The sequence below is a fragment of the Passer montanus genome, unplaced genomic scaffold (genome assembly GCF_014805655.1).
Source record: "Passer montanus isolate IOZ18808 unplaced genomic scaffold, ASM1480565v1 scaffold16, whole genome shotgun sequence".
NCBI classification, from domain to species: domain Eukaryota; kingdom Metazoa; phylum Chordata; class Aves; order Passeriformes; family Passeridae; genus Passer; species Passer montanus.
Window position 1 is genome coordinate 8,920,942 of NW_024363160.1, and position 13,282 is coordinate 8,934,223.

Sequence of the window (13,282 nt, forward strand, 5' to 3'; positions counted from 1 at the left end):
ATACATTTTTGTAAGGTCAATATTCACATTTGCCATTGGAGTTTAATGTGAGGGCTCAGTCCCGTGCTCCATTTCCTTGTGGAGAAGTGAACCTCTTTGTTACTTACATTTTTCACCATTAAAGAAGTCTCAGGAATCCTCAGTGGAATCTAATCTGTTCATTCTCTAATCTATGCCTGATGGATACTAAGGAAGAAACAGGATATTTGCACAAAAACTACTCAGCAGACATATGGGAATAAAGAGATGTCAATTACTCGGCAGGGATTTACCTGCTATGCCTAATTTTGCAGAGGAATATGGAAAGAATTGAAAGGTTAAAAGGAAGGGCAACAAATTTGTAGCAAAGCCATGAAAAGTATTTATTGCAAGACAGGAGCTCACAGGTCTGATAACGTTATCCCTCATAAGCATGAAATTCTAGAACAGACATCCCACAGGAAGGTTACTGCAGGAAAGGACTTAATAGAGAGCATGAATGAATGAAATACTGTATTTGAAGGACTAAGGCAATGAACCCAGCCTCCTAGGACTCTTTGGTTCATTTCCAAAATATGCCTCCTTTTTTAGAAGAAAATGAATTTCCAGTCAGATGGACCAGAACAGATGACGATTTAGGGTAATGTTTGTTTTTTCCCCAAGTGGTTGAACAATGATTCAAAGGAATCTGTATTAATAGAAGCAGGTGGTGTGTACTTTAAGAGTAGATTATGAAACCTAACAACTTAATAAAGCCAGTTGGCTATGGGAGGTGGGTATGCATATACAACATGATACTTCAAGTGACTAAAATGCATGTTAAAAATTTCCTAGTCCTCTCTTTGTACTGATGTCAGGTGCTCAATATATGAAAAATGTCTGTTTGGGTTTTTTCCTCAATAAACTGCATCATGTTGTAATTTGGGTAGTATGATACTGCAGAAGGAAATCTGTGTTTCTTCTCTGCTCTTGAAAAAACCCAACCCAGTAAACTCTACTTCTTTTGCCCTGTTTTCTTTTCACCTTGCATGCAGCTCATGAACAAGTGAGCTTCATTAATGAAGCTTCATCTCAGTCCTTAATTTTTCATCTCACACTCACACTGATAATAATTTCTGCTCCCCTGTCAGTGCTGCACAGGAATCACAGGTACTGCTGCTGAGTTGGGGATCACTGAAGCACAAATATCTCCACACTGAGATCAAACCTTGTGGATCAACAGCACGGGATAAAGATGTTATCACCATGGGATACCAGAATTCAGGGAGGTCTGGTCACTGTCTTTAAGTGGACTAGGATGGTAAGCAAAGGGCACTTCTTACATTTTGGCAATGCTATTTGACTGCCTCTGTTATGTTTTTTGATTGCTGTCAGGGATTGCAGTCTGTCAGTACTACATTCCCATTTCCCTTCCTGTCACTGATGCAAGTTTTTGGGCCACTGCCTAGAAGAGATCTCTATAACAGAGGTCCCTTCTGTCCTTTTTTTCCCCTGACAGAATGAATATTCTCTAGCTCCATACACGGCTGTTTTCAAAGGAGAATGAAGAGTCCTTTCATAACCTTGAACTGAGGCATCTTCATCTTGGGAGAGAATTTCCTCAAACCTTCCATTTTTGGATAATCTGCAGTAGGAATTGATGCCACATTTCTTCCTTTAGGACAGAAAGGGCTGAAGTGGGCTCCCTTCCTTATTCAGTGGCTTCCTTATCCTCACTGAGGGTTTCTGTTCCTCCACAGAAGGGACACAGTGCTCAGTAGTGAGGAGTAAACACAGAGGCACAGAATGGCTGATGCTGGAAGGAACTTCTGGACATCATCTTGTCCAAATCACCTGTTTAAGCAGGGCTGCCCACAACAAGGACTGTGGTCACATTAATACCTTCATGGATGGAGACTCCTCAACCTCCTGGGGCAACCTGTTCCTGATGTCCAAAAAAACTGTCCCATGTTTCAGTTTGTGCCCATCTCCACTGGTCTTGTTACTGGACCCCAATGAAAAGAGCCTGGCTCCACCCTCTTTGCCTTTTCCCTTCGGGTATTTGAACACATCCCTGAGATCCCAGTGAGCCTGCCCTTTAAACTGAACAACTCTCTCAGCCTTTCCCATAGGAGAGATGGTCCAGCAGCTTAACCATGGTCATGACCATTTGTTGGACTCTCTCCAGTATGCTCATGTCTCTCTGTACTGGAGCAGCTCAGATCTGAACCCAGCACCCCATCCATGTGTGTTCTCAGCTGTGCTGAGCAGAGGGGCAGGATCACCTCCCTCGACTTGTCGGAACTGCTTTGCCCAATGCAGCCCAAGGTGTCGTTCACCTTCTTTGCGGCAAGGGCACACTGCTGGCTCATGTCTGACCTGATGCCCGCTAGGACCCTCAGTGGGTGGGAGCCATCCACCCACTGCCAAACTGCATTCCAGTCAGGGAGTCCCCCACTTGTCCCGGCGCCTGGATTGTTCCTCCCCAGCGGCCGGGCTTTGCCCTTCGCCTTGTTAAAGCCGCTCTCCCTGGGTGTCCCCGTGTGCACAGAGCGCCTGTGCCCCGCTGGAGGGGCAGCGGGAGCTGTGGAGACACGCACCCACGCGGGCCGGGGAAGCAGCCTGCGGAGGACGGCGAGGAAGACGCGGGGAGGCTCAGGAGCAGCGTCCCGCCCGCTGCCGCCTCACCTCTCGCTCGGGGACAGCGAGCGGCTGCCGGCGGCCGCCCCGGCCCTGCCCGGCCCCGGCGCTCGCCGCCAGCCGCGGGCGGGGGCGGAGGGCGGAGGGCGGGGGAGGTCCGGGCGCGGAGCCGAGCGCCGCCAGCCCCGCGCTGCTCGCACTCCGCACAGCCCGCCCGGCTCCCGGGCCGCCCGCCCATGGCTGACAGCAGCCTGATCGAGGGCGCCGAGCCCCTGCCGCGCCGGGAGGAGGCTCCGGAGTGGGGCTACGAGGAAGGTGAGGAGCGGGCGGCGACTCCGCCGGGGAGAAACTTTGTCCGCTGCCGGGGGAGGAGGAGGCGGTGTGGGGATTTCAGTGGCGGAACGCAGCGGGGTTCCGGGGGAGCGCCGTCCCGCAGCAGCTGCATCCCGCCGGCGGGAGGGCAGCGCGGGGTCCGGCCGAGCAGCCCCCTCCCCGGCCCGGGCAGGGTCTGTCTCACCCGGGTCCCCCCTCACCGCTTTTCCCTTGTGCCTCAGGAGTGGAGTGGGGGCTGATTTTCCCCGATGCTAACGGGGAGTACCAGTCGCCCATCAACTTGAACTCGAGAGAAGCCAAATATGACCCCTCGCTGCTGGAAGTGCGTTTGTCACCGAACTACGTGGTGTGTCGTGACTGCGAAGTGATCAACGATGGGCATTCGATTCAGATTGCCCTGAAGTCAAAATCAGGTATGCTGAAACATGGCTTTGATTTTCCCGGCTAAAGCTTGTGTTGTCTGAAGACTCACTGTGCTCATGTCCCGGAGGGTAGCAGAAGCAGCCTTTCTCAGCTGAGAGCAGCTGTGCCCATTCCGCATGGACTATGCCCGGTGAGAGTGTTGCTGTTGACTTTGGTAGGAAGACGAGCAAGTGTTGCAATGGGAGTTGCAGATTTCGATGCCAAATTGGATGGTCAGTGGGATTGCTTCAATACATATCCAGAATTTCTTCTTGTGGTGGTGGTATCCAATTCACTGGCATTAATAGCTGTCTGCACTCAGAAGCAGTACAGACTATTGCTAAGACAGTGTAGTGCCAAACTGTTCTGTACAGTTGGAAGGATTTGTTCATGGTTCAAAGACCATGTAAGTTAAAAGTGCTTTTTCCCATTAACTTGAGTGGGTTCTGAATACTACCTACAGAATTGGACAGCTTAAGATAGATAAACCAGTTATATACACGCTCACAATATTGATGAGGACCAAGCAGAAGGCAGTCCTCATTTCTTAAAGGACGACATTTTTTGGTGTCACTCATCAAATTTGATTTAGAAGAAAATAATAAAAGAAACAATTCCAATGTAAGTGAAGTTGCAGTATCTTATCCAGACCCTTCATCTGGGTAAACTGTTCTGTATGAGGGAGGCAAGAAAGTAGGAAGGAAAAAAACCTCTGTTTTGCTTTCCAGCACTTAGTTCTTACTGTGTGTTTGGAAGAGCCTCCATGTTATTCCAACCAGTCTTAGCTAGTAACAGCCCTTTGGGGGCATTTAAACAGCTGGACATTGTCAAACCATGAGATATTCCAACTTCTGTTTCCTTCTGAGAACTCAGTAGTACTGGGAACTACAGCTGTGCTAAGTGAGGGAGTCAGTTCAGTTTTACACAGTTTTTTAAAAACGAAGGATTTGTTATCTTAATAATGATGCTTTCCTTTATAATTTCCTTTCTATGATAATTTCCATGTGTTTTTGCAACACGGAATGTTTCTTTCCATGGAATTTTGCAGATTTGCAATAAAAATGTTGTTCTTCCAGTCAGTTTTACTGCCTTCTTCAGAAGCAGAGCTCTTTTCCCAAGGGATAAGGCTCTCCCTGCAGGATCAGGAATACTTGAATTCTCCTGTGGAGGAAATGAGAGTGACAAGTGTCCTCATCATTTGTATGACAAAATGCAACTCCTTCCATGCTACCTTTCCCAAGGGCAGTTTCTAACTTAGTAGTGATTAATAAAATGGGACCAACACACCTAAATGCCTTTGCAAAACCATTAAGAGAGAAAAAATGAAAGACTTCTTTTATACTTGAATGCAATGTGATGCCGGACAAATGAGTCTTGAATTATAAGAAAATGTAAAATAGAAAACAAGTTTATGACTGGAGTATGGAATTATGATTTAGGAACTCTTGGTTTAGTTTCAGCTTTTTCTTAAATTTAATGTTACGTAATTTGCCATTTTCCCTTTGTAAACTAGTAATAATTTGGGAGGGAGAGGACAACATTTATTAGACCTACCAAGAGGACAAAAGAGTTAATAAGTTGTGATTGAACCTGGCCTAGTATTCTGGCCATTTTTCAGGGATTTCAGAAACTCCTGCAGTTTCTTTTCCTCACAGGAGATCTCTGATGACAAATCCATTTAGCTGGATTATTTTGTTGGGAACTATTGAGCACTGGATGCTTTTGAAACTTGGCCCAATTAATGTGCAAGAGATCCTCATCTACTGTAATGTTAGCAGTCAAAGAAACATTTATGGAAAAAAGTAAACTGACTAAGATACATATTAAAAGCAAATTTGTTATTACTGGTGAATGTGCTTATCATTTAATTCAAGACACGCAGTCCATATGAAACTCCCAAATCCTTCTCATTATTTAATTGGAAACATTTTCACAGCTGCTTTCATTTTGATAGTGGGATACATGTGGTGCATTAGGTGGAAGAACCATAACCAACTATGAAATAGTTTTATCATGGGATCAGTCTCCTAACTGAAGCCCTGGAAATAAACTCTTTGAACCTCCTGGAGATCCAAAACTACATCGTATAGAGAACAATTGTTCTAGTTACAGTTTTTCTCAGAACAATGTTTCAAAACAGAGAAAAGGCTCAATTATCCTAATTTAGATTATTATTATTATTATTGCTGTGGTTGTTGTCCTAATTGAGCACTACTTGAGTATCATTATTCTTTTTGTTTGTCCAGATTTCTTAAATAATTCAATTGGTTGTTTCCTTGAGTGTTCACTGGATTTGTAGATTTTCCCTCTAGGGGATATAGGTATAGACAGAATATAGATAAAACAAAGTTAATAAGCAAATCTGAATCTATAACCATATTTAGGACATATAATTTTAAAAACTCTAATGGCTGTTAGATAAGTTGTGAAGAATTATTAAAAGAGGATTAACTGGAATATTTGACTTTTTTCCTCCAATGTAATTACTTATGAAAACCATAATTGATCTGTTTTCTTTTATTTTTTTTTACAGTTTCATACCTTTGGTTTTGTGTTTGTGCAATTGTAATATGATTCAATTGCTAACTTATGTTTTACTATTACACCACCTCTTGTGCTCCAAGTTCAGGTGGTATAGCTTGTGTGTCAAAATAGCTATATATTATGGAACTAATTCCCTTAGGCTATTTTCATGCAGTTAAATAATCCTTATCAATTATCAGAGATTGTAAAAGATTAATTCCAACTCTATGAAATGTAAGCTAGAATTTAATGGGTTCTGGGAAGACTGTGAATGCCCTTAAATAAAACTCAGCCCTGCCTAGAAGCCAATATTCAATGATTTTAGTGGGAAGTTACGTTCAGCTTGTGATGTAATATTTGATCTAAAGCAGATTCGGAAATCCCTGGGTGAAATGTTTCCATTGATTAATTCCATAGCAGATTTGGCCTCACAATTGCTTGCTTTTACTGCTTCTGGTGGAAGTTTCTATTAATGCAAAAGTACTGAGCAGCTATGTACATTTTTTTGTACACGTGTTGGATTGTGGACAGATGCTTTTAAGAAATTCCAGATGTTTAAAAAACTGAAGTAAGGAAAACCCATGGCTGCCTAGAAGCTGTTTTTAAGTAAATGAGGTATGCTGGTTTTGCTCCAGTGTGTAGATTATATTTTGGTGGGGAGGCATTCAGCATCTCAGAAGCCTGACAGGTGGTATATGACTGAACACCTTTACCCAGCAAAATATTTGCTATCAAAAGTTTTCTATCCATTTCTGTGACCCACAGTAAATATAGGTGATGAAAATCAAACATTTGGACAACTTGGAGGTTACTTCCCAGTTCAATTCAGAAGCCCTACCATCTGTTTAGAGCACACAGTTAATGTCTTGTTACGACAGATAAACATTCCCTCTTCTGACTGGTAAAGGTACAATGCTTTTATTTGGTGTTCTGCATCATAAAACAAAGAGTTCAATATGACAGCAGTTTTACTGTTTTTCATAACTGCCTCAATTCATGCTCTATACCTGCAAGGTTCTTCAGAAGTAAAGGTGACAAGACTGTCAACTTAACTCTTCTCTTCTCTGGTACCACTAAGAATATAGAAGATTACCACAGACTCCTTGCTGTATTTGGAGAATGTATTCAGTGGCTTGTCTGCTTTGAAAGTCAAGTTCTTTACCGCTTATCTTCTTCCCCAGTGTTAATAGGGGGGCCATTACCTCGGGGACACGAGTTTGAGCTACACGACGTTCGATTTCACTGGGGGAGAGAAAACCAGCGTGGTTCTGAACACACAGTTAATTTTAAGGCCTTTCCCATGGAGGTAAGAGTGCTCTGCATTGTATAACACCCGTGAAATGGAAAAGATTTTATTTCATAGCCTGCATTCTTGGTAGTTCAAAAGCGACTTCCTTTTAGCTCTGCATGCTTTATATTTCAACCACAAAGCTATCTTCCTGGGGTGTGCTTTAGTGCAGGTAAATTAGGATATGCATCTGGAATAGAATGCCTCCAGCACTCATCACACTGTATGATTAATTGGTCGTAAAGTTAACTTGCAGAATTATTAACTTCTTTCTTATTAGTGTTCTAACAAGATCTGCCATTTCAACACTTCCTATGTCACCTTGACTAATAGCTATAGATGTGGAGAACTAGCCACTGGAAATATTTCCATGGTGAGTAATAACAATGTAGGTCAGTTTGGAGTAAGTGTAGAGAAATTTGTTCATGAAACAGCTTTACATACTTGAAAATTAAAGATTATGTGATAGTCCTCTGTATGTTCTCCAAGATCTGAAAGAAGTACACAATTTTGAAATAAAAGCAAAGTGATAATGCAGTCTTAAAAAATTCAGTTCCTCATGGGGTTCATGTCATAGGCAACACAAAATGCTTGGTCCTATTTCTCCTGCCCTCCAGCAGTGGTTTGTCTTCACTTCCCACTGTCCCATTGCTTACAGCTGTCAAGGAATGGCTTGGAGTATTCCTTAGGCCCTGGGCTGCAAGACTATTTTTAAAATATACCAGCCCTGATGTTTGGTGTCTTCAGCTTTGCATCTTTTATTTCACTTGTTGCGCACTATTTGTTTTAAAGAAACTCAAGATTTTTTTGAGTTCTTTAATTTATTTTTGCCCTATTTATCTATCATAGTTCCTCATGAGTCTGAAACTGTTTCTTTTATTCACTGTTCTCAGTGCTAGGAAATTTATTATTGTAGTGTTCATAACTATTGGAATAGAACTGTCTTACGGGAAAGAATATGCAAATATTAAAGAATGTTAAAGCAACTACTGCAGAAATAAGTGTAAAAATCTTGTAGACTTACATCATCCATCTAGTTTTTAGGGTTGTTCAAATACTTTCTTTAAGAGTTGTGGGTCAGATTTTGGTCTCTGCTATTTGCTACTTTACACTGGTCTATCACAACCTCCCATATATAAACTTAAAAATTTGAAGTTTTCAGGTTGAATTGAGTCAGATCACAGAATCATTTATGTTGGAGAAGGCCTTTATGATCAACAAGTCCAATCACAAACCTAATACTGCCAAAGTCCTCCCCTAAACCATGTCCCTAAGTACCACATCTATGTGTAGCTCCCCTCTGCAGGATGATTCCAGGCAGGTCTTGGAAATGCAGAATTGCTTTGGGTAAGACTCATCAACCAAAGGGAAAACAAGGCAATGACTTCTGCATCCTGATTACCTGGCATAATATATACAATATGATTTATATGGGCTGTAAGACCTTCAGGATATTGCAGTGTTCCCTTGAGGCAGGAAGTAGCCAATTCATTATAAAATAGCTCTGCTTAGTGCTTTTCTTCAAGGCTGGTTGAGTGTGTGGCGATTGAGAAATATGCATATGAACTATGCTGAGAACTGTACTTGGGAATCTATCAGGGTTTCCTGTCTCTTTGTTTATTAAAGATCACTTGCAAAGAGTCTTGGTGGTATTTGGGAACAGTATATTGATGATCTGCAGAAGACCTAGAATTATCTACTGCAGATCAGTCCAGAGAAAAATATGCTTGACCCTAAGATACAAAACAACAAACTTAATAAGTCATGAAAGGATTTCATTCTTCACCTACTTTAAAAGCAATGCAGCAGCTGCACAAACAGAATTCTGGCACAGTTGAAGAACATCACCTGGAGGTGAGCAAGCCAGTGTTTTTCTGTTTCTTGCATCTAAGCACCTTTCAACTAAACTCTAACTTCCAAGAAATAATTACTGATTCAAAAATTCTCTAGCAGAAGCAAATCTTACCTATAATATACTTTAAGTACAATATGAATGTTTCATTTAGTGAACAGATAAGTTCTTATGGCAGAAAATGGCCAGTTAATCACCTTCTGCCCCAAGTTCCAAGAAAGTGCAGAGCAGTTTTTTTGACAGATGAACTGCATTTCCTTCTGCTATATGCACAAAGAGCTGTTATATTAATTCCCTCTCAAATTGTCCAAGTCAAATATTATACTTGAGCAATAAATAATAAAACGGGTGCTTGTGGCCACTATAAGGTTTAGGTAGCACACTTCAGAATGGAAGATTTGCTATTTGCATTCCAGGCATAGCCTTGTCTTCTTTTTTTTTTTTTTTTATAACAATGGCTTTGATCAATGGACCAGGAAATCTTGTTTTCTTAGCTTTTGACATTGGCATTGGCTTATACAGTTGTTGGAAATCATCAAATTCTGAATGTATATTTGCCTTGATTTCTACTGGGTTTCATAGAATATCCTGTCTTGAAAGGGGCCCACATGGATCATCCAGTCCAACTCTTTAGTAAATGGCCCGTATGGGGATTGATCCCACAATCTTGGTGTTATAAGTCCCATGTTCTTATCAGCTGAACTGAGTTTGTTGGTTACTCAGCACAAACAGCAATTGATGCCTATTTTGGCTACATCCAAGCAGTCTGCTGCACAAAATAAGCTGGCAGTTGTTTGTGCATCAGTGCATGCCTAGGAATATGTTGCACGCCAAGTGCATAAGTTTGGATCTTTTTCAAGTGTAACAAATCTAGTAGGTCATCTTCCTAAGGAACTAGAAATTATTTCCATGGCAAATGATAGGGATTCTCTTCTCTTTGTAAGAGGAAAACGAGGAGATAATTGGTAATATGAAAGTGGAAGCGCTTGATTTAAGTGGGTACATTAACAACACAACAGGTTGGCCTAGATTACACTCTCTACTACTCTATTTTAAAACCTGAACTGAGCAGTTCTACAAAAATCAGCTTTTAGTTTGATGAGATCTGAGATGACTATCTGAGACTAATTATTGGCTAGAGCAGCAGTCTGGTTTTTTTTAGGGCTGAAGACTGTATAGCTTTATTTTATTACACTGGACAAAATAGTTGTGAAACAGCTTCAGATTATCATGTAATGACCTTTGTAAAAGATTTTGAAAAAGAGTGTAATTTTTCAAAATTTGGAAGGCCAATCTTCAATTACTTCCTTAGTCTCTTCATCTTTGGTACCATAATTTCTATTAAAGAAGTTAGGCAATATCCTGTATTAGTTGGGCAATATCCCATGTTTCTTAGTGCAAAAATCCATTACTTCTTACTACACAGCCAGGGCCTTTGCATGTGGTTAGGATATATAGTTTCATGGTGTAGTTGGGTAGATTACAAAGCTTGTGTAACCTCTGGAACAACTTCTTGAGCTAATACATATTGTCCAAAAATGTTGTTCCTGTGGCTTGGAGGCTGAGTTCTTTGGGTTTTTTTTATTCTTACATGAGGTTCAGCAAAGATGTGTTTTCCACCTTCCTTGACTGAAGAAACCAGAATGTAGACAGTGATATGCCAGTATTTTCATTTTCACTGAAAAATCTGTGTTTGCAATAAGTCAGGAAAGCAGCACAAAGCAAAAATATTTGTCAAAAGTAAAAATGGTAACACCTCTTAAACCAAGGAAAAGCAGGGGCCTGCACGTACCAATACTCCTCCCTTTTTTTCATGGAAAAAGAGCATGAAGACCACTGTTGCCCTTTAGGCAGGAATCGGAAGAAAACATTTGTGCAACTTTCTGTAGAAATCTATCTTGCCAACTACTTTTACTTCATGTAAAAGAGTACTACTTTGCTTTTTTGGCTAAAGATGTGTTGGCCGTGACATTTGCTAATGTTTAGTAATGGTCTTAGCATTGAGAGACTGTTTCATGCCAGCAAATGGAACAGGGTACCAAATATCTGTGCCTTACAGTACAAATTGCCACGAAGCAGTGAAATCCACATTTACACATGTGATTTACCTGAAGCTGATTTAGGTGTAGGAAAGAGAGGAACTCTTTGGTATCTTTATTCCTCTCCTTGATGCCCAGAGTATGGGTTGGAGAAGGAGGAAAAGCAAATGAGGAACTAACTTTCTTCATTTAACTTTCCCTTACCTCTGATGTATGACAGGGAGATAGAAGAGGACAGGAATTGCAAATTGCTGATATTTATTTTTGTTAATTAAGTGAAATGGGAGCAGCTAAAAACGAGTTCCCATTGCACCTGATCTCTGTATAAACATAGCATATTATAGTGCCAGGCTGAAGGAACTTATATCAAAAAAGAAATGAAATCCAGCAGGAGAAAGTAAATCATATAACATCAATGCAGGTTTATGGGAAAAAAAAATGTTTTCACTACTTCTGAAATAAAGGGAAACAGAAAAATATAAGGGGGGTTTAAGGTTGTCTCTTCCTCTTAGTTAGTCAAATAGTGGTGTGACCAAAGGCACAAACTGACCATAAAGGCACAGTTGTTTCCAGGCTCTCGCTCTGAAATAAAACTCTATCAGGTAAAATAAAAAGGTTCCTTTCACCACTTGCTATATAACTAGGAGGATAATTCTCTGTAATCCATCCTCTTTAAAATGTAGGATTACATTAGCTGTGAACCATGTGAAAGCTCTCAGCAGAAGTGGGTTGGCAGAAAATAATTTAAAAATGTTTCCAAGATGTGCAGGAAGATTAAAAACTATTATTGTCCGCCCTACATTTTTTCTTCTGAGTAGTACAGAAGAAAATACAGTTGCTGCAAGGACCAAAATCAGTTCTGCACAGGAATAAAAACTATTCCTTTCTGTTGGATAACAAAATGCAAACGAATTAATTCTGTAGACTCATTCAGAGTAACTGAAATATCTGCTGCAATGAAGGTGACAGTGCAAAATACATATCCTACCCTCGATTTGATTTAAACCATGATGTTTTCCTTTGTTAACAAGAAATGGTGCCTGAAGTACTCATCTAACACAGTTAAAACTTTAGGGCTTCAGGTGATGCTTTTAACATTACTCTTACCTACTAAAGCCTTTACAGTCTTCAGCCTGGGGTTTTCTCTGTGCCTGGCTCTGAAATCACTTATCTGCACACAGTGCATCCCCTTTCTGGCATTTCTGGAGAGAAAGTATTATGCTTTCAACACAGAAATTTATCTTTTGCCAACTTTTAATAGTCTTTGCCAAGGCTATTTGACCTTGCTGTCTCTTTTAATAATTTTCCTATTACCTTATCTGAACTAAAAAATAAACCAGAGTATTTTTAATTGTAATAGAAGGCCTGGGAAACAGCGTGCTTGCCAGCGTGTCTTTCCCTCTTTATTCAGAGACTGACAAGCTGCAGAAGGACTGGGTGGGTGTGAATGGCAAGCAGAATTCAAACCATGATGACAGTAGTTTCTTTATTAGATCTATGATCCAAATAATATACTCTAAAAGATAAACCAAGGAGTAAATCCTGTTGCCTTAGTTGCTTGCATTGCTTGCCTGATTGTGAAAAAAAATTAATTCCACTCATATTTGCAGCATAAGACCTTTGAACGAAAGATATCTGTGAATTTAGCAGGAGGCAAAAAGAACAGATTCCAGAAGAGTTTATGTAGCATCATGCTGAGGTCTGGAACTCTTCTCAGACACTGTCCAAGTTTTCTGGTGGAATATTAACTTGTTACTAATAGTCTTGGACAATCTTCTAAATTTTGGAATCATTGCAGGTGAACACTCTTAGCTGTGATTAAACACAGTGTACCTTATAAGGAAATGATGCAATAGCTAATATCCTTTTCAGGTTATGAATAAGACTAGTAATTGTTTAAAGTAGATATTTTCATTGGACTGCATCTAATTTTTGAGGACAGAATTTTGGAAATATACAGGAAAATTGTGCCAATATTTAAACAGATGTTTTCAGTTTTGTTTTCTAAATCTCAGTGATTTCTACAAAAGCAATTTTTACATGTTGTGTAGACACCATTTAAGAAAGTAACAGTAATACTTAGATTTACACAGCACTCTGTGGGCTGTGGGCTGAGCACAAATTCCAGGACTGTCAGTGAATTGTGTTATGTAGGATCCTAGTCCCAAATGTGCAGATGTTTTAAGTATTTTTCTGCAATTTTCTATGTAGCATACATTCTGCAATCCCCTAATTGATGTGACTTCT

General features: G+C 40.6%; 1 protein-coding gene across 1 annotated transcript in view; it reads left to right on the forward strand.

Moving 5' to 3' along the window:
- Positions 1-2,730: 2,730 nt before the first annotated feature.
- Positions 2,731-13,282, forward strand: part of CA8 (carbonic anhydrase 8) — a 49,066-nt gene continuing 38,514 nt past the window's right edge. Inside the window, exons 1-3 of the mRNA XM_039703051.1 lie at positions 2,731-2,913; positions 3,153-3,344; positions 7,038-7,162. Coding sequence (XP_039558985.1) covers positions 2,835-2,913; positions 3,153-3,344; positions 7,038-7,162 — 396 coding nt within the window. The 5' untranslated portion in view covers positions 2,731-2,834. The remainder of the gene's footprint in view (positions 2,914-3,152; positions 3,345-7,037; positions 7,163-13,282) is intronic.